The sequence below is a fragment of the Streptopelia decaocto genome (assembly GCF_964273445.1).
Source record: "Streptopelia decaocto genome assembly, chromosome: 5".
Lineage (NCBI taxonomy): Eukaryota > Metazoa > Chordata > Aves > Columbiformes > Columbidae > Streptopelia > Streptopelia decaocto.
The window spans coordinates 23,698,321-23,725,269 of NC_138659.1; the positions used below are offsets into that span (position 1 = coordinate 23,698,321).

Consider the following 26,949-nt stretch of genomic DNA (forward strand, 5'->3'; position numbering starts at 1 on the left):
GATGCTGCTGCAGAATTCCCTGCAGGGCCTGATCAGCGTGCTTCTTGGAGCTTCATGAACTTTCCACACCTTTCTATACTTACAAAGAAAGGATATAAGTGTATTTATTTATGCATATACACACACGTTACCTTTAATCTAGCCTAAACAATAGTTTTACAGTTATAACATCCTTCCAAAAGATTAAAAAAAAAATCAATTTAAATCAGTGTTTTTCAAGTTTACACTAAAATTCTAATCACTGGCATCCATCTTCAGAGAAACAGTGTACTGCCAACATGTCATGCAGAAAGTAACCCAAACATAAAAGACAAAATTCCGTGTTTACTTCCTTAAGTCTTACTGCTTGTAAAAATGAATTATTTTAATTTACACTCCAAGGAGTATTTAAAAAAATAATAAATCCTTGCATTCCTCTCTTCAGAAGTTAGCCAGACTCAGGATGAATATATTTGTCATCATATGCTTTTATTCCCAGAGATGCTAGTTTGGCAGACACTTGATTTTAGTCCTTGATTTTGGTTCTGTATTCACCTAAGTAGATGAGTAGTATATATTCAAAGATGCGATTAGTTGTAACAGACTATAATATCATATGACACATGCAAGAGCTCATCTTAGTAATTTTTACAGCTAAATATATGATCACCAAATACCAAAGTTAAGAAAAGTATATTTATTTGACTCTCCTTTTTGTTTGATGACAAAGTAGTACATTAAATTAATAGCACAGAAAAGAACAATTTTGAATCTATGTGAGATGGAACATACCAGAAGACGATAAACACATGAAGTGGCATGTGACACTTTTCACCAGATTTAGCAGAAATTACAATTTCCATAACGCACTCAACATCACACTTCCAAAAATCAACAAAGTCCTTTTGTAGCATCCGAAGCACTGAATACATTTTCCCATATTTAGCCATGAAAAATACAGAATTCTTTGTTTACGAAGTTAACAAACGTATACATCAACCAACCAACCAAACACCACCGCAAAAAGCAGTAAGTCTCAGTCTTTGCTGTTAGAATGGAGGAGAAGCTCTTTCATTATCAGATACACTTCATACGAGCTCACACATTTCTCATATCTCATACATACATTGCCTACTCAGACAGAGTTGGTTTTTTTATTTTTTTTCAAAAAAAAAAACCCTATTTTCCTTTTTATATATATATATATATATACATACATATATGTGAATCAGTAAAAAGATGACAAAGGAATAATAAAGTGGAGAGGGGTAAGAGCGTGGTTTTCTCTTAGGATTCTGGACTTCTGGGCAATATTTATTCCTACCACACAGGACAGTTGCCTCTGATGTGGGAACTATTCATCTAAATCAGTACCTTAAAGTATGGAAGCTTCCCTGCATATTTTTTTTCTAAATGGGAAGTTATTTGACTGAAACATTGAGGGGTTTTACCCTCAAGATAAAAAAAAAGCTTCCAGTGTCAGTTAACAATAAACAGATTCGGCAAATGAGTGTACAGCTGGTTCCCAGTTAACGTTGTGAAGTTTCATAGAGGAAGCTTCTCCCATTTGAGAGCTAGAATGTGATACTCTCTTATTCCTTCCATTACCAAGTGTTTTACATGAAGGACTCATTCTCGAGACTACTATATGCCGAACGGGAGAAATACCTTAAATTCAGGGGTATGTAGCACCTGAAATCCACCAAGCAATGCAAATGTAAAGCTATTACAGTAGAAGACTAAAAAAAACCAAAAAGTAGTTTCCCTTGTTAAGCAAAAACTTGAAACAAATCTTCAAGCCACACAGCATTAACATGCATCACTCCTAGAAAGCACTTAAATCAACCTTATTTCTTGGCACTTTTGATACCCTTTCAGCCAGGTTATGTATCTGTAATATGCCTCACTGTAATCACTATGTAGAAATGTGTACGACTGTGTACTCATACACCCTTGTGCGATTCTGTATTATATAAAAAAACAAGCTATGGTACAGTTGATGAAGCTAAAATGCAAAATACAGATGTCCTGCATAACAGGTTCTTTAAATAAGGCTTAATAATTCTGTCCTGAATGTATTACATGAGATGCACATTAAAGACATGAAAATACTAAAAGAATATAGTTTTCTTACATGAGAAAACAAACCTCTTAAATAAATAAATAGCCACTAAATATCAATTTTACTTTTAAAACAAAATTTTTAAAAGGAGGTAACTTACACTCATTTCCTGCTTCTAACAGATGTTCTGTTCAAAGACAATTTGCAGCTTAAGGCATGAGTGTATTCTCCTTTTCAAATTAACAAACCTTTAAAAACATTCATACTACACTATACTTCAACAGAATAAACTTGACTAAAGTTTTTTGAGGAACCATGTATTTGAACAGCAGAAGTGCCCATGTGAAAACTGACACATGGTTTTATATAGTTAATAAAACATGCAGTTTGAAACAGTCCAAATCCTTGACCCTTTATTAATCATCTAGGTATCCAAATACTGTAACTACATGAAACCGTTTATGAAATCTCCAGTTTTCACTATTTAAGTAATACTCAAAACTCCAGTCAGAATCAGAAACTTAATGTATTTGGTGTAGCACTGGAGTCATGAAATGAAAAGAAGCCAAGCTTATGCAGAATTTGTGACAAAGATTTCCCAGCTCTTAAGAAAATTAAGATACATGTTTTTGCTACTATAATTTTATTATTTCATTCAAAACACCATAAAGCATCAGTGTACCTAACAACAGGTTTCCTCATCCTCCCTTCCCACCCCCAAAGAACAGTGGTGATGATGAAAATAGTGACAGTTGCAGTGAACTTCTGTTTCAAGTCCTAGGATTCACTTATCCAGAGTCTAGGAGGAAAGTGGTTTACTTTTCAAGTACACACCACAGGAGTAGTTACGAGGTCCACCGCCACCAAGCTACCTTCATTCTGTCCCACACAGCCGAGAGAGAGTCAAACGCAGGGCGAACATCCAGGATAGTGAACTGGTAGTTCTTATCTACTTCTCCACCATCATAGTAATCAATAACATATCGCACTTCTTTTCCACATCGGTCAACAATCCAGTCATGTCTGTCAAAGGGAAGCTCATATCTGCAAAGACAGGTAATAGATCACATAGATATTTTAATGGATATTAGGAACCTGGCAGAGGGAGTTGAAGTCCTATTTAAGAAAATTTATTTATCCAGATACAGTCGTCGCAATAGTACTTCTATCTTCTGGTAACTGTAACTTGCAATTCCAGTTCTTAAACATATTAAAATTAATACTACACCATGTTTTCAGACATGTCCCCCTACCCTCCCACCTCCTGGAAGACCATCTTCCCTTCCCACGTACCCCATCCAGGAACGTATTCTGGCTCTTGGTGAATACTCCTTTGCTTTGCCTCCAAACCGCATCAGTGATGGTCCACACGGACATTCCCTGAGCACACAAATAAAAAAGTAGTATTTTTACCTTTTAAAACAGTCTTATTTTAAGTGTTTAAACCACTATGGTAATTTAATTTAGTAACAGAAAAACTGAACAAGGAGAAGGAACAAAAGTTAAAAAAACAATTACAAGTGATCTAAACCAGCTTCTTAAAGGTTTGAAAAGTCCCCCAGTTTCTGACAGCGCATACTGCTGGTATGATAAAGAACCATTGTTCTAATTTATCAACACAGCAGTTCTCCGCGCATCTAATCCACGGATTTAGTAGATTAAAGAACAGAAAATTGTAATCCAAGATACTGTGTGACAAAGACCATGGAATACCAGATAAAAACGTCTACATACACAATGCTTAACAAGTCTGTCTCTTCTATGAACAGGGACTGACGTAAAAAGTGGCAGTTTTACACCCATCACTTTGAATCTAAGTTTACATCTCATATCTTTGTTGTAACAAAAAGTTTTCAATTAAATCATTTCCAAACAGATAAGTAAGAAGTAATTTATCCAAATCCACATTATACACACACTACCAAAATTTTCAGCAGTTTTATCAATATAATAATTACTTAGTTCTAGTTAAGCTCTTCTGGATAATCTTCCTCCATATTTATCAAAATCCAGGCTCCTACAAAACCATAACTTTTGAGACATATCAGCATCAGAATATTTCTGTGAAAACTAAAGAGGCATTCTACTTTAAAATGAGTAACAAGAGCAAGAGCTAAACCAAGGGATTTGCTTTTCATTTCATAGGTACATACACAGCATGAAGAGCTTCCCACTTCAAAATCTCCTTCCAAGCTTGCTCATTATTTTGGTTGTGAATCTTAATAATGTTGGTCATGTCTTCACTTGTTATGTCATCATCTTTCCACCTCCATCTAAAAATTAAGAATTTGAAAAGTTTACAAGCATTACAGCATAATTACTACACCTTCCTCAACTCATCTGATGGGCTTTTGAATCAAGAGACTTAACGTTTTATGCAAAGACACAAAGCAAGTATGGAAACTTCTGTCTCATCTGCTTAAGTATCTTGAGAACCACTTCATTTTCTGTGTCGAAGTGTAGTTATGAAAGTTACCATCGCAGAGATCCACAAATTCTAGTTAGCTAAACTAACAGCTTAGCTGGGTGAGAAAGTTACCAGAGTGTGGAAACATCAGCATGTCCATGATATTTGTAAAACTGCTTAGGAAAAATCCCACCTGCATTCCTAATGCACAGAAGTCCTGTATTCAACACATTTTGAATATGCTTAGAAATACCTTTCGTCTCTCTGACCCTGCACTATCACTATGCATGTGCTTCCTTTTCAACAGGCACAATACTGAGCACATCTAAGTGTTTACAGGATCGAAACTTGTGTGTCCAATATAGACTGCCTATGACATATTGTCTTAAGAACAATATTGATACATAGAAAAAAGAATAACTATTGTTTTAATAGTAATCGCCTTTAAAGTTGATCTGAGAATGACAAACAAGTAATTACAAAAGAATTAGGAAACAGCAGCACAGAAGGTTTCTTAGGTCACAGGAGCCATCATTCAGTTAGATCTTGCCTACCCTGAATTTTTAAGACGACTGAAAACATCTACTTGTCAAACAATTTTCACATTTTTAGCAATTTTGCAAAGTCAAGTTACATGTTCTCACAATCATAGAATTTTTACTATCAGTTTGTAGGATTAGCACGAAGCTGATTTGAGTGTGAAAGCTGCCAATCACACAAAGTTTTGTCTATGCCTATGCACTGACTTTTAAGAAAATTTTCAGCTACTGGCAGCTGCTTGACATTCCTACCATCTTGCTGATCACTAGAGCAGACATGGTCTTTGAGACCAGCTCATCTTTTAAAATGAAGCTGTTTATATGCTTAGAGTCCACAAATAACAGGTGAATAATAAGTAATTATATTACTTAATGAATTTCAGGCTCACAGACTCCATCTGATAATTCCCAGTGTATTTACCCTTTTCTAAGCATAGCATTCCAGAACATTTGCTCTGAAGGGTAGACCCATTTCTTGTCAGAATGTGCTCTAGGAATGGAAGATTCTTCTCTAACAGTTGACAATGGAAATGGTTGATCTGGGGATGGCTGCTGATTAGGAGGAGGCATCTAGAAAACAAAGAGAATCAACAAACTAGAGTATGAATTTTTTTTTAATGTTACAGTGTTGGAGAAAACTCAAAGCATGATCAATCAGCTGCTATAAAAATCAAGAGGTTCCGCCTGTATTTAAGTTTGCCAAAAATCTCTCTCCTTTGCAGTAAAACTCTTTTCACATGTTTGTAATCTGAAGACTAAAGGAACCCCTTTGCCTAAACTTCAACTTTCAAAAAGGCAGCGTTTTTTGTAAATTGGAGAAACTCTTGGAGAGATCTGAATCAGAACTTATCCATATTGCTATTACACAGAACCTAAAACCTGCTACTGTAGCATAAAAACCATGCAAGCAACTAACAAATAGAAACAGACAGCAAAAGATATTTACAAACTGGCAAACTACCTTCTATCAAAAAGATGTAAGTTTCAAGAGAATATTAGATAATACGTAACTTGTTTTTATACAAATATTTGCACATGAGAAAAAGCAGTGTTAAAAATTTAAAAAACAACATTTGCCAGAGTTTCCAGCTTAGATGGTATCATTATTTACATTTTGGGAATAGTACTGATATTACAGAATAAACGAGAGTGAAGAAAACATCCGAAATAAGCAAAAGTTACCATATTGCTAGGATCTATGTCATCTTTCAACTGAGATGCACCAGGCTTCACTGGACATGCTACAAATTCATACGCTCTTTCTTGATGTGCAGGAACATCATCTGTGTTTTCAGGTCTACGATCAGGAGTCTTCATGTGCATTGGACAACCTGAAACACAGGAAAAAAATCACATTTATTTTGTTACAAAATGAAAACTCCCAAGACTTGGCAGGAGATGGAAAACAGTTCACTGAATGCTCATATAAACACAAACTAGTATTTTGCTTTTTCTTCTGAGCTTAGCAGCAGTTTTAACTGTACTCTTTCTTGCATTTTAGGACCCAGCACCATAGCAAGAGCTAAGCTTCCTACATAGTCCTTGAATGCTCATTTCCCACCCCATGCTGGCCCCTATACTGAATGGTTTGTATCTAAGATTTCCACAGCACTGTTAGTCCAACACATGTCGATCATGTCAACACAAGAGCTGATGTCCTTCTTCTTCAGACACTTGTCTTATCCCACTCTTCTGCTACCCTTTTCCAGATGCATGTTCTCTAATGACAACCACCCACTCCCAGTTACCACCCTGCGGCATCCTGGTCCCGTGCAGGTGTAACACTAGATGGGAACAGACCTGCAGAAGCCCTGTGAGATGTGACAATTGGAAGCAACCCAGAGGTTCTACACCAAGCACCTGCTGTCTCCACAAAGCAGCTTGCATGCTGTTCTGCTGACTCCTTTTAATGAAAAGCTACTTGAGAGCTATTTTTAGTGAAGAAAAACCTCAAGTTTTTATTTGTAGAGTAATTCCTTTTTTTTTCCCAAATATTTTTTAACCTATTTTCCACATAAAGAGTTTATTTCACTTAAGTTTCAAGAACAATTACCGCTCATTTTTTCCTGATGCATAGGACATTCTGAAGGGGGAGATGCCGCCTGATGTTGCTTGGGTGCACTGGGCGGCTGAGCTGCAGCAGCCGGGGAGGACGCGGACAGACCCATGGCTTCCACACGCCGGGCCTTTTACTTCAAGGCTCTAAAGAAAAATAAGCAAACACCCGTGATACAAAACACAGTGGTTATTTATTAAGGTGAATGCAAGTACAGACGTTACTGCATGACAAACTACAAAATTAAACAAAAAAACGGTTTAAGTAATAAATTTCCAGCCTAAATAACAATCCACGGTGCCGATCCGGGCTGACAGCAAAGAAGCCGGCGCAGGCCAAGGGCTGCGGGGCCAAGGGCTGCGGGGCCAAGGGCTGCGGGCTCCCCGAGCTCACACGCTCCTACAGCCGCCCCTGCGTCTCCTCGCACCCACCCACGGCGGGACGAGGCCGCGGGGGCTCTGCCCGCACCCGATGCCGCCGCAGCCCCGTCAGCCCCGCATGGGGCGGCGACACCCGCCCGCCCACGCTCCCTCGGGCGGGAAGAGCCTCGCGAAGCGCCGCTGGCCGTGACCGACCCCGCTGCCGCCAGCAAGGTCAAGCCCGCCTCCTATGCCCAGCCGGCCCGGCCCGGCGGTGTTCGCCCTTCCTCAGCACCCGTCGCCCGCCGCCGCGTCCCCAAGCGGCGCCGCCGCCCCCTCCTCACCTCAGCGCGGCCCGCGGTCCCGCTCCCGGCCCGGCCGCAGCCCCCCGACACGCGTCCCGCCTCGCGAGAACGCAGCGTCGCCTCCCCGCTACGCGCATGCGCCCGCCGCCGGGGCCCCGCCCAGCGCCGGCAGGGGCGGGGACAAGCTGCGGAAGCCCCGACCCCTCGGGACCGCCCCGCCTGGGCCGGGGGGCGGTGGAGCCAGTGCCAGGCGGGGCCCCGGGCCGGCCCGTCCCGCTGGCGGCCGCTCTCTGCCGGGGCGCGGTGCTGCCTGTAGGCGGCGGCGTTCAGGGGCCCAGGGGCTGCGGGAGCGCCGCGCCGCGGGCTGCCGGCGGAAACGCCGCCTCCGCTCACGGGTATCGATCTCCCACCGGGGACCGGACGCAGCGCGCCCGGGTTTAGTTATGGCCCGTTTAAAAAAAGTTGTTTCCAGATTTTGCAAGAGCAGCGAGTGTGTCGAGGCTCGGCTGGTCTGAAATCATGACGTGGTGCATGAAACCGCTATCCCCTGCAACTGCATGTAGTATTTTTTTAAGTATAGTACTATTTCAAATTATATAACTACCTGAATTTAAAAACTTATTTTATACATTCCTCTCAATGGTGCTTTTAAGAACATGGTCATATGCCATCTTTCAAAATAGGATCTTTTTTCTTAGAAAGGATATTGCCACTCAGTGTGAACATGAAAAAATACAAGTATGATGCAATATCAAATATCCACCCTTTCACTCACTTTTGACCTCTTACAGTCTTCAGTATGTGAGAGGAAATTGCTTCCTACCCTTTCTGCATGCAGAAATCATCAGTACAGCACATTAGGTCTGGAGTTAGGGAAGCGGCACCACATCAGTAACTGAGTCTCTATATGCCTTAGAAAACACTGTGGTTGCCTCCATCACTGCCCCCGTTTTAGGCATATTTGGTTTTGCTGAAATCTCTACATCTGCATTCCCAACACAGCTGTGCAAGCAGCACTAAACAAGACAGGATCATTTTAGTCCTCACTTACTGCACCTGCCAATGCAGTTTAATAATCAGAGCGTCCTGCAGACCAGCTGACATCTCTGCCTCCAAGTGCTTCCAGCCAGTGGCAGAACAACTCTGAGGCAGAACATTTTCTGTCTCTGATGTTCTCAAATGGGGAATCGGTTCTACACTTCCCCTCAGAGTGCGTTGTGTTATTGGTGTCAGTGTGCTGCCTCCCTGCTTTCCACCTTCACCACAAGCAACAGCTGCACGACTTATTAGTCATTGCAGAGATAAGAGCTTTCACCCTGTATAAGATAAGCCAAGTAGCAAATATTTTTTCCTCAATGTAAAGCATTACAAACCACCACGGTCACAATCTCAACAGAACACACAATCTACCCTTAGGTGTATTACACTGTGAACTCCAGAAAAATCAGAACAACATAAGACGATACAACAGTAGTCCACCATCTAAAAAAGGACAGATATCCACTGTGAAGGTTAAATTAAATTAAAAAAAAAAAAAAAACAAAAACACAACACAAACTAATGGAGAATTATCATTATCACACCAATACACGTACAGAAAAAGTTTTCAGCAATAACAGAGTAATTAAAAAAAAAAAAAAAAAGAGAGAGAAAATTAAGAGCAACTTTGCACCAGAACAGAAGCGAATATACAAAATAGTTTCTATATCCTACATCCTAGGGACAGTGTGTTTTTTCACACTTTAAGCAAGACTTGTTGAATCTGTCAGGTAAAGAACAGCTCAACAAAAGGCATCTCTTGTTCCCAGCCACACTCAGCCCCCCCTTCCCACCATTCACTGTTAGAAGCTGCCCAGTGCCAACCAAAAAGCCTCCCAGCCAGCCCCCATTGTCCTTCCCCAAGCAGTCAGAAATCTGACCTACATATCATAGCATCTGACCCCAAATAAGACCGCCAGGCATTCCCAGGCTGAGTCACTTCCAAACAGATCAACTAGTTAATAAGTAGATTTCTACACTAACAGTGTAAAATTAGTACCCTAAGAATATAATTTACAAATGGAACTAAACTCCCCTTAAAAGATGAGAAGAAAAAAGTAAAACCCACAGGAATGCTTTGTGTTTTCTTCTAGTAATTTAACCATTGCACTACACAAAAGCAAACTCAAAGAAACACGAGCAATTCCTGTGCTTGGAAGCCAATGGTTAAGATATAAACCAGTAGGAACTTCCTCTGAGGATGCTCAGAGAAACCCCCAAGTTTTACCACACAATTCATACTTCCAGGACATTCAATAGCTGCACATACAGAATCGAGGAATTGCCATATTAATGAACCTAATTGCCCATCTTAGTATTTAGTAAAGAACTATGTAGTGCATCACATTTACAATATGCTGACAACAGCAGCTCTTTATCCCTAGAGACTTCAGACAACTGTCCAGCTTATGTCCCAAAGCATGTGGTATTACAATACAGTGCAATATAATTGTATTATCCAGTATAAGTTTTTCCTTAATACACAACATATAGTTTGCTACATATCTGGCCCCAGTGATGTTCTACATAGAACTTCACCCTTTAAAAGTCCAGCCACCCGAACAGCAGCATTGCCCAGAACTCGCACTCCCTCCCCACCTTTTTGTAAAGACAGAGCACAAAATGTCAACATACCATATAAGCCAGTTGTTTTCAAACTGAACCCAAAGGAAATTGTGCTTTCATGATGCATTCATTAGATGTACATAAGCTTTTACCATATTAAGAAAAAAAAATAAATCACAAAATAAGAAACTGTGTTCCTTTCCTTTATTATGAAGTACCGATACTTTGCATACAACATGCAATTTATTGCTTATTGACATTATTGCATATATCAAATGGGGGGGAAAAAAGAAAAAAAAAAAATCAGCCAATATATTTTTATGCAAGCTCCTAAACTGTTCAAACAAAACACAGAAATGCTTTACAATATCACTGAAATGCAAACAAATAATTCAGAGTTTTTTTATAATAAAAAGTAAAGTTAAACCCATAATACTTAACCATTCACCTTATTATGACTGATTACTTTTATCTGTAGAATTGTTATATTGCATTTCAAAGTTCTTGTGCCATGGTAAGGATTGCTACTACAACCAGGCCACATTACTGTTTGAATTTAATAGTGTGATCCTGACATTTTGTGACAGTATTTACTGCAAACCAGATTGTCAAGATTTTCCAGAAATCAGTCTAGCCAAATCTACAGTTTTTGTCCTTGCTCTGCACATAAGTTAGACATATTTATCAAGTTTTTTTATACAGAATATTATGTAAACATTTTTGAATTACGGGCCCCATTTTTTATGCCTAACTTGTAACTCCTTTGTTCCCACCAGTTTTTGTAATTTGGTTTTATATCAGGTTAGCTGTGCTTGTGTTAAATTATTTTACATATATAAGTTTCTGTAGATATTTAAGAACACACTGTTTGGTATACGCATGCCAGAAGCAAATCCAGAATATTTGAACGTGTGCATATTAAGTGTGCAAATTATATAGCTGAGCTCATGATTAGCCCTTTTCCTCCTTTCCCCCTATTCATATGATGGATTTCTCTTGTGAAACTGGAATACAGTCACAAACAAAACCAATATATCCCGCATTGCATTAAAAATGTTATGTTCTGTATTACAGCTTAGAATTAATATTTAAGTGTTGCTTTCAAACCTAGCAAATTCTTTAAAATACCAAAATTTAAAAACTTAGAAGACAATTTACATGCAACATGTTCCACCTGGGTGCAGATTCTCATATACTTAAATATTTATAGGCTCATAAAAGCATGCCTGTCCACAAGACAAGTACAATGTTTGACATCCCACATATAGGTTAAAAATAAAGATACACTACAGAATATGTTATTTTCTTTTGTACTTTCAATAAGTAGGAAGTTATAAATAGCACACTGAATCATTTTATGGTTGATACCAAGCCATGTTGAACTCTTCATAGTTCACTCTCTTAAAGACATTTCCTTTACAACTAGATTAAAAATTGAAATACAGTGTTATAATTAGATGCCCTCTCAGTGCAGGACAACACACAACAAAACTGATCACAAAAGAAATTTTGCCAAAATATTTCTTATACCAAACAATACAATTTATTCTTCGTAGCTACCTTCCATTCTTCACTGAGCTATAAAGTGCTTGGTGGTTATAAACAGGGCAAGAATGTCAAAGGAGGTAGCTAGTAGAGATTTGTAATGGGTAAGAAACCTCACCAAGTGTTACTACCTGAAAGTGTGATTCGATGGTTAATCCCACATCTCTCAACATCCCAAGCAGCACAGCTTTCATTTCCACTACTATAAAAAGAACCTTCAAGTTGCTTTCAGAAAATCCTAAGGCCTTCATCTGTTCAACAAAGAGACTTTACCCAGGTTTGGATGAACGTTACAGTTCATACGTATTGATAACTTTTTCCATTTGCCTGCTGTCAGGATCTCAGCAATGAACTACCGTTCTTTTTCTAGCTGTCAAATGTGTTCCATAGGCAGAGACACTCCATCAGGAACAAATCCTTCCTCATTAAGTTCCTTGTAGCCAGATAAGGATGTTGTACAGTAGGCTATTAAAATATGAAAGAGGGCTGTCAAAGTCTTCCACACTTGCATTTTTTCATCTGAAAATTCTAGTCTCTTTCTATTTGCTTTATTGATGGCCTTCACCAGTAGCTAACACTGCACCAGATCCTAAGCTGGAGTAATTGTCAAACAGCCCTTTATTTTCTTCCAAATGGCTCAGCACAAGCATCACAAAACAATTTTACAAACTTGTCTATTAAATTATCTTTTACGGAAAACTTGTAGGTACATATACTTAAAACACACATAAGTCCATGAGAAAAAGTCCTCTACATACAGCAATCTACAACCGATAACTCATTTTATGGAGCTTGAAAATGTTAAAGAATGAAGTTTTGTTTTCCACTGTGAACAGAGATACAGAAGCACCTAAACCTTTCTGCTACGTATCAGTCTGTAGTTCCAGCCACAGCAGCAGGAAGACACCGGGGTCTCTACACATGTGTTCTGTCTACTCCACCTCTCCTCTTTAAACCTGCCAGAACACATTTGCTCACTTGTGTAAGCTTTTACCGCTAGGTTAACAGTAGTTTTGCAATATGAGTAATCTTCTCCCATAATCTTCTAAGATGGAAGTCACTATCTTCCAGACACTGTAATTAATGTAATTTCTAATAAAGTTCAATACAAAATTTAGAATTGGTAAGAATTTTATATATAAAGTCAGCTCCCCTCATTTTCCTGTGCATAGGATATTTTTCATTATTTGACAGATTCTATGTTTTAAGCAATTAAGTTATTAAACTATGGAGCTCACCCAAGATAGCACATATTTATAGAGGTAGAGTAGGCTTCAGAGATGTAATTCTTACCACTGAAGAATGCACACAGACAACCCATAAAACATATCTGTAGTGTAAAGCTCTCGACTTCATTGAAATCCACTGGAACACTCACCGAGAAAATGAATATTTGAAGTACGCTTCCTTTGTGCAAGCACTGTATCCACACATCAATTATAAATGCAAAACTTCACCTACCATTCCCCTGTAGTATTTCTGAAAGTGATATTTACTCATCTTTTGATAGAAAAAGTTAAGCCATAAAAAAGGGAAACTTGCATTCCTACATCCAGCCTTAGCAGTACAAATAGACTTTCACATGACCATCATGCTCATTTTACATCGCCTGCTACTAAAGAGTGTAAAAGAAAAGAAAAACAAGATATCTGAATGTTTTTTACAGGATTAACTCCTTCCATTCGATGTGTCCATGGCAAAGACACCTGGTGACATACCAAGAGTCTGCTTTTACACTAGACAATGCATCGGTTAAAAATACAAGTTTTAAGCCACTAATAAGATAATAATACATTCTAAAGGTAGCATTTGTTATTATGCTACTTATCATGCTTCTACTTTCTTGCATAAAAAAGCAAAGACACAAGTTGCAACATTAAATTTCATCACTATTTCACCACAGTTTTTAAATTAATAAAGTGCAATTGAAAAATGGGTGCCACAGCTATCTAATTTGCTGTATTATAAGCTTGTAATGGCAGGTAAAAAATGCCCTATACTAATGTATTCAGTACATCACAACTTTGCAGACTGTTTACTACAGTCCTTGCTGAATACATAAGTGTTAATCACTTTTTTCATCATAAAGTTTTCTTCTGACACATAGTAGATGCATCAGGACATAACTGCAATGCATTAAAAAAATAGAAAATTTAAACCTAATGCATTGCAAAATATTGTTTTAATTACATTAATTTTGTACAGCAATCCAAAATATTACACGTTTTAAAATAATTATCCCACTACTCTTCCATTATGGATTGTTTCCCAGAGTGTATTATGTAGGAGCTTTTTTTGTTTGTTTTCAGTCTAGTTTTAACATAATTTTATTATAGTGTGACTTAGGTTTTCCCTCCCCCCCCATCAGACACAAGTCTATCCAGAAGTGAAGGAAATTGATCATTTTAATTAATGTTCCTCATGGGGTGGGGGGGGAGTTCAAGATCAGTGCTAGGAAGGGATGAATTTCAAAAAGTTTACAAGAGTTATCATATTAAGAATTGCTTCAAATCATCCATCTTATCAATGTTTTTCATCCTGCTTCTCAAATAAACAGATTTCTACTTTCAAACACATTCTCCAAATTGTTTGAATTTACTCTATTTAAAATTTATTTTAGAAAGAACAAGCTATTACAAAGTGATTCCCTGATCTAATGACTTAAAAAGAACAAGAAAAAAGTATTTTGCATGCACCTTTAAATCATAAAGGTGATAGAAACATAGAACCTGTAGCCTAGATTTTGCATTAGATACACTGAAATCACTATTTTAAAAGAGACCAGGTTCTGCAAATGAGTACAAAAGGGGTCTGTTCCTTTCAGCACAGAGGTCGCCGGATCAGCTCTCCAAGGTGATGGATTTACTGGTACCCATGGAAGGTACCACGCTCACCCAAATCGTACAGCTCAACAGATTAATCACTGACTTCCCCAAGGCATAAACAGAACCTTTGTCTGCAGGCCTGAGAAGTATTAATAAACACAGAGTAAAAAAAAATAGAAGTATTAATGATCCTTGATATCTCCCTTAACAAGGCAGGACTGAGAAATGGTTTGGGAACAAGCCCGCCCAGGTGCGCAGTGGGACTGGGCTTATCAAAGCGCGCGTGACGCCGGCCCAAGCAACAGTCCTGGCGTCATTTCACCTGGGAACTAAAGCGGCCACCACTGTCACTGGGCAGTTCAGCCTCCCCTGGGGTGTCACAGACCTCCAAGTGCTGGGGGATGGGAAGGCCACGTCCCTCACCCTGGGACCAAGGCACCTGCAGCCCTACTGCAGAGGGGACAGCCCGTGTCAGCCGCTGTGCTGCAGGAAAACCACTTATACTACACACCGTAAATATTTTAAGCAGTTTGTTTTTAAACAAAAAGATAAACAGTCTGCTACAGTAATCGGGATGTGCAGGGAAGCACTGAGTGAAAATGGATGCTTTTAGCGCACCTTACCAGAAAGGATAACAAATAACAAGTAATGTCAACAAAACAGAACAAACCCAGAATTCAATCGGTCCCAATTCAGATACAGTTTAAAGTAAGCAAAACAAAACCAAACTACACACAAATACAGCTCTGGACAATAATTTAAAAATAAAAGAAAAAATATAAATTAGATACTAGACTATTCATAGATCATAAGATTCCTCTCTGATGTCCTCCAAGCGTTTAAGTTTGCAGAATAAGGAACAGAGTATCTCTTGACAAATACATGGTTTTTAAAAAAATAGAACATTGTGCCTACAGAAGTGAACTGTCATTCTACAAAATTACCGTACAGCTTTACAGAAGTTTGGCACAGTTAATTCAATAATGTTTTTGGCCAACATCTCAGATTTCCAATGTGATTAACAAGGAAAACGTGACAAAAAAAACTCAATGCTTGATACTAAATGTGTTATTTCTGCAATAAAAGAAAAAGAATTATTACTGCAAGTTACAGATCACATATGCAGAAGAATTTTCTCTCTTTACAATTAAACTTTGCATCCAAATAGCTAATGGTTAAAAATACTCTGAGAAGAGTACTAGCACTTCTCAAAGGTAGTAGCAGCAAAGGAAAAAGCACTCAAATAAGAATGATGCTGTTTCCACACATAATTTACCATACTATTAATATATTATGAAAAAAATTCCTTGGGCGATTAAGATGTACTATTGCATAAAACCTAACACAACAAAAGTGAATCCTGCCCATCAAAATCAGAGTATTTTAACATTTTAAAAGATATTATGTAGTCTTATAATACAGCATTTTAGATAAAATTATTTCATAAATTTCCCAAAATGGTTTGCATTCATATAAGGCAGAACAAAAAGCAGTAAAAGACTTCACAGAATCAAAGCTAAATTTTTAGCTTTTCTTGCAAAAAATTAAAAAGTTGTCAAGAATTAAATCTTGATTGTTATTCCTAGAAGAAAACATAGAAATGTGCCAGGAAAATTGCACCATATCAGGAGTTCGGGGAGTTTGTTTTCTAGAAAAAGAGTGATGTCAGTATTCACTGGATTTATAAAACACATTAATCTGAGAAACCTGAGTGAAACACTTTGAACACACTGGTGTACAACAAGCAAGGAACCAGTCTGCTCCTTTCTAATTCCAGGAGCTTGTAACCACTTAGAACAGACACGTGGAACTCAATGGTGGGAGCTTTTGCTTCTATTCCTCATGGGACAGGATCCGCCAAGCGTGGCCCTGGGTGTGCAGGCAGTGTGGCTGGGGACAGGAAGGTCAGTACAGAGGTAATACCTTGTTTCCTTAAGAGGAGCATCCCATGGCAGAAATGTGCACTGCTTCAGTGAACCCTAATTATTTTCATAGCAGAAATTTCATCTTATGCATACTACTTCTAGTCAGATTTTCCATTTCTATGAGTTTTGGCTTCCTCCTGTCCAATAAGACAAATGACTTTGTAGCATCCTTTTGCAATTTTGACCATCCACATCACATTCATAACATCCAGGACAAAACTTGAGATAATCCAGGCGCTCTGGGCTGCAAATCCTAATCTCTGGAAAGCTTCTGTTCCAAATGAAGAAATTACGTGGCTGTAATATACAGGCATGACGGCAATCCTCACCACGAAGAACACAACTGTCATCAGCACACCATTAATGATGTTGGCCTTCGAAGATTTGGGATATCCCAGTACTTCAAAAAACCACCTGCAAAAGAAGCGTTCACAGATACCAGACAGTCTTGAAGCCAAGGATTTTTTTCCTCTAATTAATATTTTTATTAATTGCTTCTTCCCTTATCATTTCTAAATTATTGCACTGTGTTTTGGCTTAGTTGCAAATCCTCCTGCTTGGCTGCATATTTTTCCCCCCCACTTAAGCGGTGTGTGATGTCCCGTACACCGCAGAATAACATGTAAAAATAACTTGATTTGCACTGTAAAGCAGTTGACAACCAGTGTGAATTTCAGTGACTGTTGTGCAATACAAATTATCTTCTAAAATGATAAATGCAAACTTATTACTTGTTCCTATAGTTTGCACCAACAGGCAGCTAAAATTCTGTCTGTTTCCATGAAAGTAATTCTAGCATTGTATTTGGGTGTGATAATCTAGATAGAGCTCCAATTTCCAGTGTCTCGGACTTGGGATTTTCTGACTGCTTCTGTTCAGCCTGAAACCAGAACTTCAGAACGAGATATGGCTAACGACACTGGACAGTGTCACAGCTAGGTACATTACGCATCAGAAAAGTTAAATCTAAAACCCCCCTCTCTCACTACTACTACTGAGTCCTAACTGGTCTTTAAAAAAAAAATGTTGCATATTAATTCCTTAGTAGACAGCCATAACTTATCTTTCGCCCAGCACACAGAACCTGCAGGTTGAACTCCTAGAAAAAGGAACAACACATTCTTCTAATTCTTGATCATTCACATGCAAACCAGAAAAAAATGCAAGGAAAAATTTATGCAACAATGGCAGGTTAAAGACGGGACCAGAGGAAAGTTACTTAAGTCACTGTATTCATGATGGCAGATAGGGAAGTAGAATAATCAGTTTATTTCCAAGAACATATGAGGATAAAACTGTTTAACAAAATAACAGTTCTAAAACTGTTGTGTTTTGTTTTTTTTTTTAAGTAATTTTTACTTTAATTACCTACAGATTACAATCTAGGTAATTACAGATATACTAAAAAGATTTGCCAGGCATCCGGCTCTAACAGAAATACTCCAGGAATTCGTTAAGAGTGCAAGTGAGACAATTAAAATCCAGGCACTGGAGGTGGTGGTCCAGCCCAGAAGCAGGATACCTCACCACAGCAACACTTACCAGACGATGAAAAGAGAGACCTTTGATGTATTTGGTCAGACTAGCAATCAGAGCCTGTACTTTTGTTGATACATACAATGCAGATTCCAAAAGTAATATGAAAAAAGGTTTTAAAATATACTGTGATGTGCCAACATGGGTAACTGGACATCTGTTTAAAACCTTCTCTCTCCCAGCAAACTCAAAAAAAAGTCAGTAATTACAATTTTACCTACCACCATTCACAATTAATTACGTAAATTCTGATACTAACATTGAAAGATCTAAATGCTCAGCATGAAGACAACCTCCAATTAAACATCCTTAATGACACAGATAGGAAATACAAAGAAAATACTACAGTTCTGAGATTAGAATAACATTTTATATTTTAGTAATAGCTATTTTGGTAATCCTAAGAATGTAAACAAGAAACATAAGTCACTATCATTATCCACTACTTACTGTCTTAAGGGTCTGGTTCTCTTCAAATTTAATGAAAACAAAACATTCATGGACTAATGAGATGACATCCCATAGTGCAAGGGACTTTATCTCCTACAGTGATTTCTGTTTTTCTGAGAAAGCAGTAAATTTCGGTATTCAAAGACACATGATCTCCCCATAGGCATTTTAAAAGTATAACTTATATTACTTTTAATAGCCAGATGTATCACAACACTTCCTAACGCCACAGTCTGCAAGGTAAGCATCAGTACAGGTACCTCCGAAACATGGGATGAAATCCTGTTTTGGCAGAATTCAGCTGGGAGAACAGCCATTCACTAGGACATGAATTTCAACATGGAAACCTAGAATATAATACAACCTTTTTTCTTCTTCCCCCCCCCTTCTTCCCTGTATTACTAAAATAAATTTAAAGAAGTATTAAATTGCTCCTCAGTTCCTCTGTGCACATGGAGCACACACTATATTAGACTATGAACTCCTACTCAGCTCTACCTGGGCAACTGAAAGCAACCGCTGGAGAGTTCCGTTATCCCACCCTGCCCTCCCATAAGTTGAATTTGCTAAGCTAATATTCAGAAGAGATCTCAGCACAATCTTTTTTTTTTATTCTTAGAGATCTGAGGAATGCTACAGTCTCATAAAATATTTCAGAGTTTACAGTCACAATGTAGTAATTGGTAATAGTCAAGATACCCTGTTCGCAGGATTACAGTCCCTATTTGCCTCACAAATCTTATCCTTCCTCTACCAGACACTTGGGAAAGAAAACAGATGCCACACACGTAGGATCAGTAAAGCAGAAATACACCCCAAAAAGTACAGGTGAGGAATACGCATCTGATACACTGAAAGATCCGATCCAGTGCAAAACCGTGTAGGAAGAGGAGAGGAGTGCAGCACTGCCCTGCACCACAGCCCCTCTCCCCAGGTGAATTGTTCCTGAGGCACATCCCTGTCCCCAGCCGGGCCATGGTGGCTGTGAAGCAGGGACAGAGGCCGCCCTCCCCAGGGCAGCGGGACACGGCACCGACTGCCTTCCCCTACCAGCAGACATTCAACAACAAAAACAGCTTCTGAAGTAACAGAAATAATAATAATAGAGACTAAAATTTAAAAGAGTTATGCAAAAACTCCCTAACCACTTACCGCTGATTGACAAAAGGAGTGGAGAATTCTGCAAGCAGACGGAAGTTTCCAAAATAAGCCAACAGACCTTCGCTCTGGTTAGCGAAACAAAACAGACACACACACAAAAAATCAACAATGTGGACATAAAATCTTGATTAAAGTCTTCAAGTATACATAGAATGATACAATGTCTCAACTTCTTTATTAAAAATGATAAGAGTTTGCCAGCTGTGGCCAACATCCTTAACACTTTGAAATGAGGTTTACTACAAAAGCTGCAATTGTCCTTCAGGTATCTCGAGTCAGTAAGTTCTTACTTTAAATAAATTTTTAAAAGACTTACAGTTAATTGGCAATGGAAAGCTAGCTAGAGAAGACTGGCACAAGTAGTCATAAGTTATAATTACAATTACGCTATTGCTGTCTAAGAAAACTGTAAATATTTTGGATTTCTCAATGTTTAAACATCAAGCCCTTCCTCCTGTCCCCCCGGGACAGGGCAGGGGCAGCACGTCATTTCTGCACTCATGTCCAATACCTGCGGGTACAGTGACACCCATGCATGTTGTAACCAAGCGCTTTCCTCCCAGTGACAAAGTACAGGAAATTGCAGGTACAGTGACACCCGTGCACGTTGTAACCGAGCGCTTTCCTCCCAGTGACAAAGTACAGAAGATTTATTTTTTTTTAAAATACTGTCAGTGAGTGTCCTGAACAACCTATGGAGTGTGTGTCATGATGCCTCTGTGACCCACCACGTGTACCAACACCCGCAACTTCAGGCATTTCATGTCAGTTCACGCTATGCCAAATGGAAAATCTGTGTCCTTAACCAAATCCTCTCCTACCTCCAAGAGCAAGTTTTGAAACGAGATACTTATGAGTAGCTTTCTCTGAAGATAAGAGAATGAGAGTAACACAGATGTCCGCAGGCAGAGCCATATCCAAATACTAAAAACTGATTTAAAAGAAGGTCACACTAACACTACTCTTTCCATTTACTCCAGAAACAACTAATGAAATTTCTGCATCAGGGATTAGCCTTGGTAGCAGTATTTTCACTTCTCTAATATTCAACTCTAATTCACTTTAATCTGTGATAATATTAGTAGATCTAATTATCTTCAACCTGAAACCGAGTATTTGTCAGTGTACTTCATTCCCTTTAAACCATTACGCAAGAAATCTGACAGTAATCTGGCATCTTAACACTTTTAACATCATAAGCCTGGGATTCACACAGTAGGCAGGGAAAGAAGTGTGGTAAATGAAGTAAATTGTATTTTAAAAGATTTCTTTATTTACTGAATGAGCTTTTTAGAAGAAATTCAGGAGCATTATTCCAGAGGTCAGTGGGATTTCTACCAAGTCACATGGGCATCTTTGAGAAATTCCAGCAACAGCAGTGAGTAACTAAGTCTTTATCCTAGAACAGTATCCTTCTCTTCCCCTTTTCCCTTCAATGCATGTATGCCACAGACATTTATAGACATATACAGTTAATCGTCCATTGTTTCCCCACCGAAGTAACCCTAAACAAGAAGTCTCAACAGATTAAAGCCGCAACAGATTAAAAAACAAAAGCAAAATCCAACACGAAAAAGGAAAAGAAAGAAACACACCCAAGGAAAAAAAACAATATACCCAGCTGACTGTAGTACATTGACCAGAGTTAAGGATCACTGGCCTTGCAAATAGGATCACGAGCAGAATATAACCACTTGAAACCATTTCCTTCCAATTTTCCTGCTAAATTCAGACATGGTTTTATTTGAAACACTTTTCTATAACCATGTGAAAAGCCTCTCTGTCAAAGCCTCTCTACAGCAAAGACTGAGAAGGGTTTTAATTCCAGCAGTTAAATAAGTTACACATCTTTGTTGAAGGACTGTAACATTGAAAAAGTGTGCACTTACCACAAATGGCTGATAAAACCACTGAGAAAGTAATGACAATTATGCCTTTCACAAAGCTAATACACCAACAAAGGAAGAATTTTTTAAGCATTAAGTAAGATCTATAAAAGCATTGTCTTTAATACCATCTACTTCTTATGTTACTGGAAAATACAGCACTCACCAGTACAAAATAGTAAGCATACAGAGCTGCCAAGTGATGTATTACAAAAAATTTGTCACCAATTGCCTTCCAGTAGTAAATAATAAGCAACAAATCTACGAGAGAAAAGAAATAATGATAAAGAACAATTTAGTATACTACCATTGACCTCTGAATAGTGTTTCTCTAAGTTTTAGAGGTATAAATGCCAATATATGGCATCAGTAGAAACACTCTGAATTAACTGTCTCTGAAGAGAGCATCTTTATGCTAAAGACTTTACTTTAATCGAAGCGTCAAGCAACTGTACTCTTCCAACAGTTGCCATGAATTACCAATTTCCACATCAATGAAAGTACAGAGGCAACAGCTTTAGCTGAAATATTTTGGATGGAAAAAGAGGATTCTGAATCTCATAGCAAGACCTCATGCTTATGAACCCAAACATTTCAAACAAGTGACCAAAAAAAAAAAAAAAAAAGGAGAAGGGGCTACACTGGGCATAGCCAATATACAAATACATGCAATAAATGAAGGGATCTATTCCGCTGTTCTGGGGAACTTTTGAATCAAAAAGTAGTTGTATTAGCAAACAGGGAACCATTTGCCAAAAATATTTTGCAAGTGGCACTTGGAATGAGAAGCATGTTTGCTTCATTTAATAAAAATTTTCCAATTACTACAAAACAATATAGTGGACCTGAATTAAAGTTATAAGGAAAGCTCTGACAGAAAAGTTCCTCCTCCTGTGATGGTCTGAGATTTCAGAAGACTTACTTTTCTGTACTGGACAATCAACTTCTGCTCCTGCTTTCTCCAAATGAGTGCTTTGGACTGGAATATTAGTGACCAAAGTTCCAAATCAAAGATTGTACCCGTGTGTCTTTTGTATCTCCAGTAAGTGCCTTGATCTCTTTTATATTAGCTGTCCTCAGGCAGGACTCTATCTCACCTGACAGAGCTATTCCACTTCCTATTAATTAAACATTAACTATATAAGGACATGAGAGAGAACAAGTGGCGAGGTTCAGGTCTCTGTTCAAGGCATTCATTAATTCATAATGAAAGTCTAATGCATAATTATCCAAAAAAAGATACTAATGCATTTCAACATGGGCGCTGAAGTTCTTATGGAAAAAACAGATACTTAAACTAACCCACAGTTTAACTGAGTGTGCTCATCACCAGATTGTCAGTTCCACTGTGGTGAGAAATCTACTTTGAGAGACAGTCACGTCCACAGCCCAGTCTCTGACCATCCTAACATGAGAAGTTTTCCCTGAAAATAGTCCAAGTCACAACAAGTTTTTGCTTTGATAAGTCAGTATTATCCCCACACACCATAAAAGAAAGCTCAAAAAACATTTTCTATAATAGCAAATTCCCCATGCCAACTTCAGTTAATAAATAACTAAGAACACAAAACATATGCAGTGGTAAATGCCATACCAAGAAAACACATAAAAATTTCCATGTTTTATACATCACTAATTTTTGTCTTAAAGTGAGACCAAAAGGTGGATGGGCAGGATACTAAGTCGTCATTTCCCTCAGTTTGTATTGAGGTTTACTAAAATTCCTCTGCCAAGATTCTTAGGTCACAAGAAGAAATATATAAAAGAGCTATGGGCTATAGACACCCTGAAGGGAGTGAATGGCACTGCTTTAGCACCTTCTCAACCGGCTGAAGGACAAACTGAGCTGGAGTTGGTGGTTGTGTATCAAACCATCACAAAGCCACAGAGAGGCATTTCCCCAGTGCTTGGGGAGGTATCATTCCATCTTTCATATCCACTGGCAAAATCCTCTGATTTCACCACAACCCACAACTCCATTAGCAATTTTAAAAGCCACAGTAGAAGCTGTATTGTATGTACATATCACATCTCCAAGCATTGTATAAATACATAGGCATAGCAACTCAATGTAAATATACAGGTTGTGTTATATACACGTTGCATAATTACCAGAAATGAGGTAGCCTGTGGTAATAGCAATATTCAGTTTCACAATTGAAGGGTCACCCCTGTAAACACACCAAAAATACACAGTTATAGCCTTTATAACACGGTAATTTGCAAAGGACATACAGTTATCAAACACATAGTGTCCATCTGGTCACCTTATTCTTGGCCCATGAGTACGGCGTTACAAGATTTGCTTAAGAAAGATCCTGATTCTTTGTCTAACCAGATATAAGACATTACTAACTACCCTGATCAGGATCAGCCCCTGCCTTGGGGTCGAGGCTGCTCCAAGAGCTTTGCTAGAGACTAGAACTGAAACCCGCCAAGTACCCTGAGCTGGCTCCTCTGGAAACAGAAGAGCTTTTCCTGTTCGTAAGAGGATGGATGCTTCTGGGGATAAACGGAGTAGAAGGAGACAAAGAAATTATTTGCCCGTTCTTTGAAGCCAAGGAGCGTTTGAGGAGAAATGTTTTCAGAGTTGTTTCATGCCTTCTGTCCCTTCCCTTTTGGGGAACAACAATCTTTGTTGTAAACCTTTTGAGAAAAAAGGAACACAACTGTGCTTACAGCCACCTCCAATACAAAGTCTAACTGAGCTAGAAAGCAGTAAAATGCTATTACTTAGTTATTATTTTTTAATCCTATTTGAACAAAACAGCAGAAAAGATTTCCTGTATTATTGCAATGTGTTCACTAATTTTTAAGGCTTTCATCTAAACCTAACTGCTTCCCTGAGTGAGAGGGTAGCTTACAGGAAAATAGAAGGACTCACAAAACCAGAATTCTGCCATTAGGTGAGGAAAAACGTTACTAGGAGAGCCTAGAGCTCACTCCATCTCTTAAGATTGGCAATAAGGGCTCTCTCAACTGCAACTTGAGGCAGCAAAACTTTTCCATGGCTTCAAAACCTGGTTTCCTCAGCTATGTATGTTGTGGGCCGAGTGCTTCTTTAGGTGTAGTTCTTCTGAAAGTCACAGCTAGACACAGCACACAGACAGGACAGATGTGTTCTCACCACTTGAGCAGAAACTCTTTAAATAGGTACAGCCCTTTCCTTCGAGCTCCCAGCTGCAGAAACATGATAACCACACTTGTAAGTGTTCCCAACATACTCCAGCACATGATCACCAAGATTGAGCCTGCGCTCGAGAACCTTCACATTCTTCTCCAGAGAAGATGCAAAGGACTGAGTAAACAAAATTGGTTCCCTTGGTTCTGATTGCTAAGGAGGTGTGTGTGGCAAATGAATTACACATGAGCATGCACAGGCAGATATAACAAACAAAAGTTGACATGACTGACTTTCATCAAACTTCTTTGCAGATACAGAGTCACACAAAATGCTAATCAAATGTCAGACTTCAAAAAGTGTTATAACTGTGGACAGTCATATGAAAAACCCTGCTCTTCTGTGAAGCTACAACTTAATTCAACTGTTTGCATCTTCTTTACGTTCACTTACAAACTACTGAAACTAGATTCACAAATGTTTCTTGTATCTTTCATACAAGGCTCCTGCAGAGCAGCTCCTGCATCCTTCATCAGTGACCAAGTCCTACAGCTGCTGCCTGCATTTCAAAAGGACATCAGATTTCCAGGCCTTGCAACAGTCTATCTGGCATTTCCCATGTCATTTGTTCTTTAACTCTTCAGTCTTATTCAACTAAAACCAAGACTATGTGGATACAGCTACGAAGCAATGTAAAAATAATAAGCAACTTAAGATTTAATGTACAGCCACAAAAAAGTCTGGAAAAAATGGTTAAAACTCTACACAGTCGGCTAAGGCTTTAATTACTGTGTACTGCGAACCAATATGACATGTGGGGGAATGCACAGACTAATGCTAGCCTGAACAATCTAATGTAAAAGGTCAGCCTTAGAAAATGTACAGCTGCAAATTCTGAGGAAACCACCCAACAATCCTGGCTTCACTGGTTGTATTTTACTTGCAGGCTGCATACAAGTACTTGTAAAGCCATAGCCAATATTATGTTTGTTTTTACTTTGCACTTAATCATTTGCGTGAACATGAATTCTAATAATTGAAACTGTTTTAGATACATTAAATGATACTTCACACATTTTTAAGTTATTGGTTTAGTAACAAAAAATACTGATTTCCACATCTAGATTGTTCTGTGCACGTCTAATTGACAAATTCCTGACAACCATTAAGGTAATTTTGACCGAGAAACAATTTACAGCAATACTGCCATGAAAAGAACCTGAAGATTTGATTTAAAGCACACAGATTAGATATACTCCCAGTTGATTTTTTAATATAAAGTTTTCTTTGCTCTACCAAACGTAGAACCAAATGTAAAACCACTGACAGCAATCATTGGAAACATATCTAAACAGAAGAAACTATTTAGAAGCAAAAATAGAAATGTAGAAAAAAATTCTCCCAAAGGCAGATGGATTTTTTTTTAAGACTTAATGTTTTTACATAATCTAGGATGCTAAGGCTCCATAAGCAAGATTAAGTTTTCAATATAGTATTCAGAAATATCTAAAATAACTTTTCTGAAACTTAAGAACAAAAAGTCATTTGATTTCTGCTTAATTTAATTTTTTTCTGGAATTATACCAGGAAAATTTGGTAAATGTGAAAATACAATTTACTTATCATCACCAAGAGGTTTTTATTCCTGCCATTCAAGACTTCTTTTGTACTGTTTAGAACAAGGTCTATTCAAAGCAGGATAAAAGCTTCTATCTGATAAAGCTTACCACAACACACACTGAGAGTTATAATAACATGCTGCTTCTCAACATGGTTAACAGATCTCATAAGCTATTCATTTAAGATACTTGGACTCTCTAAAGATACCAGAATGCAATGAAAAAAAATCCAAAACAGCCAACTATTTAATCATATATCACTATATACAGAAGAGGCCAATGTTACCTAAATTTGTGTTATGAATTAGTGTCACATTTATTAAAGCCACATAAGTCAGTGGCAGAGCACTTCAAGCACCCAATCCATTCTAGTTCACACTTCACTGTCATTAATTTATGATATCAAAAGAGCAGAACAAGCATCAGATGTTATGTGAGTTTAAACTGACTCAGTGTGGTCCTTTGACAAGGCTAAAAACAACAGTCTATGACAGAAATATGAAATGAAACTTAAAATATTTAGTCTTCAGGAAAAATATGTGTGCTTCCTTCTACAGGGAAGGGGTTCCA

At 38.3% G+C, this 26,949-nt stretch overlaps 2 protein-coding genes across 3 annotated transcripts in view; both read right to left on the bottom strand.

Moving 5' to 3' along the window:
• Positions 1 to 658: 658 nt before the first annotated feature.
• HCCS (holocytochrome c synthase) lies at positions 659 to 7,880 on the bottom strand. Its single transcript, XM_082052669.1, has 7 exons — positions 7,747 to 7,880; positions 7,041 to 7,189; positions 6,170 to 6,318; positions 5,409 to 5,557; positions 4,195 to 4,314; positions 3,335 to 3,421; positions 659 to 3,085 (listed from the first exon to the last, which is right to left on the bottom strand). Exons 2-7 carry the CDS (start codon positions 7,153 to 7,155, stop codon positions 2,887 to 2,889), a joined length of 819 nt encoding a protein of 272 aa, XP_081908795.1. The 5' UTR covers positions 7,156 to 7,189; positions 7,747 to 7,880; the 3' UTR covers positions 659 to 2,886.
• Positions 7,881 to 10,501: 2,621 nt separating this feature from the next.
• The window catches only part of LOC309440273 (TLC domain-containing protein 4-B-like), a 34,433-nt gene continuing 17,985 nt past the window's right edge, over positions 10,502 to 26,949 (bottom strand). For both annotated transcript variants that reach the window (XM_082053749.1, XM_082053750.1), the window contains 4 exons: positions 23,752 to 23,810; positions 21,806 to 21,900; positions 19,745 to 19,818; positions 10,502 to 17,020 (listed from right to left, as the gene is read on the bottom strand). In XM_082053749.1, coding sequence (XP_081909875.1) covers positions 16,705 to 17,020; positions 19,745 to 19,818; positions 21,806 to 21,900; positions 23,752 to 23,810 — 544 coding nt within the window. In that variant the 3' untranslated portion in view covers positions 10,502 to 16,704. The remainder of the gene's footprint in view (positions 17,021 to 19,744; positions 19,819 to 21,805; positions 21,901 to 23,751; positions 23,811 to 26,949) is intronic.

Excerpts from the sequence above, each read along its gene's own strand:
- HCCS (XM_082052669.1), bottom strand. The coding sequence starts at position 7,155 with ATGGGTCTGTCCGCGTCCTCCCCGGCTGCTGCAGCTCAGCCGCCCAGT. Across the intron at positions 5,558-6,169 it reads ACATAGATCCTAGCAATATG|ATGCCTCCTCCTAATCAGCA; the intron begins GTAACTTTTGCT and ends TTTGTTTTCTAG. Across the intron at positions 3,086-3,334 it reads AGAATACGTTCCTGGATGGG|ATATGAGCTTCCCTTTGACA; the intron begins GTACGTGGGAAG and ends CTGTCTTTGCAG.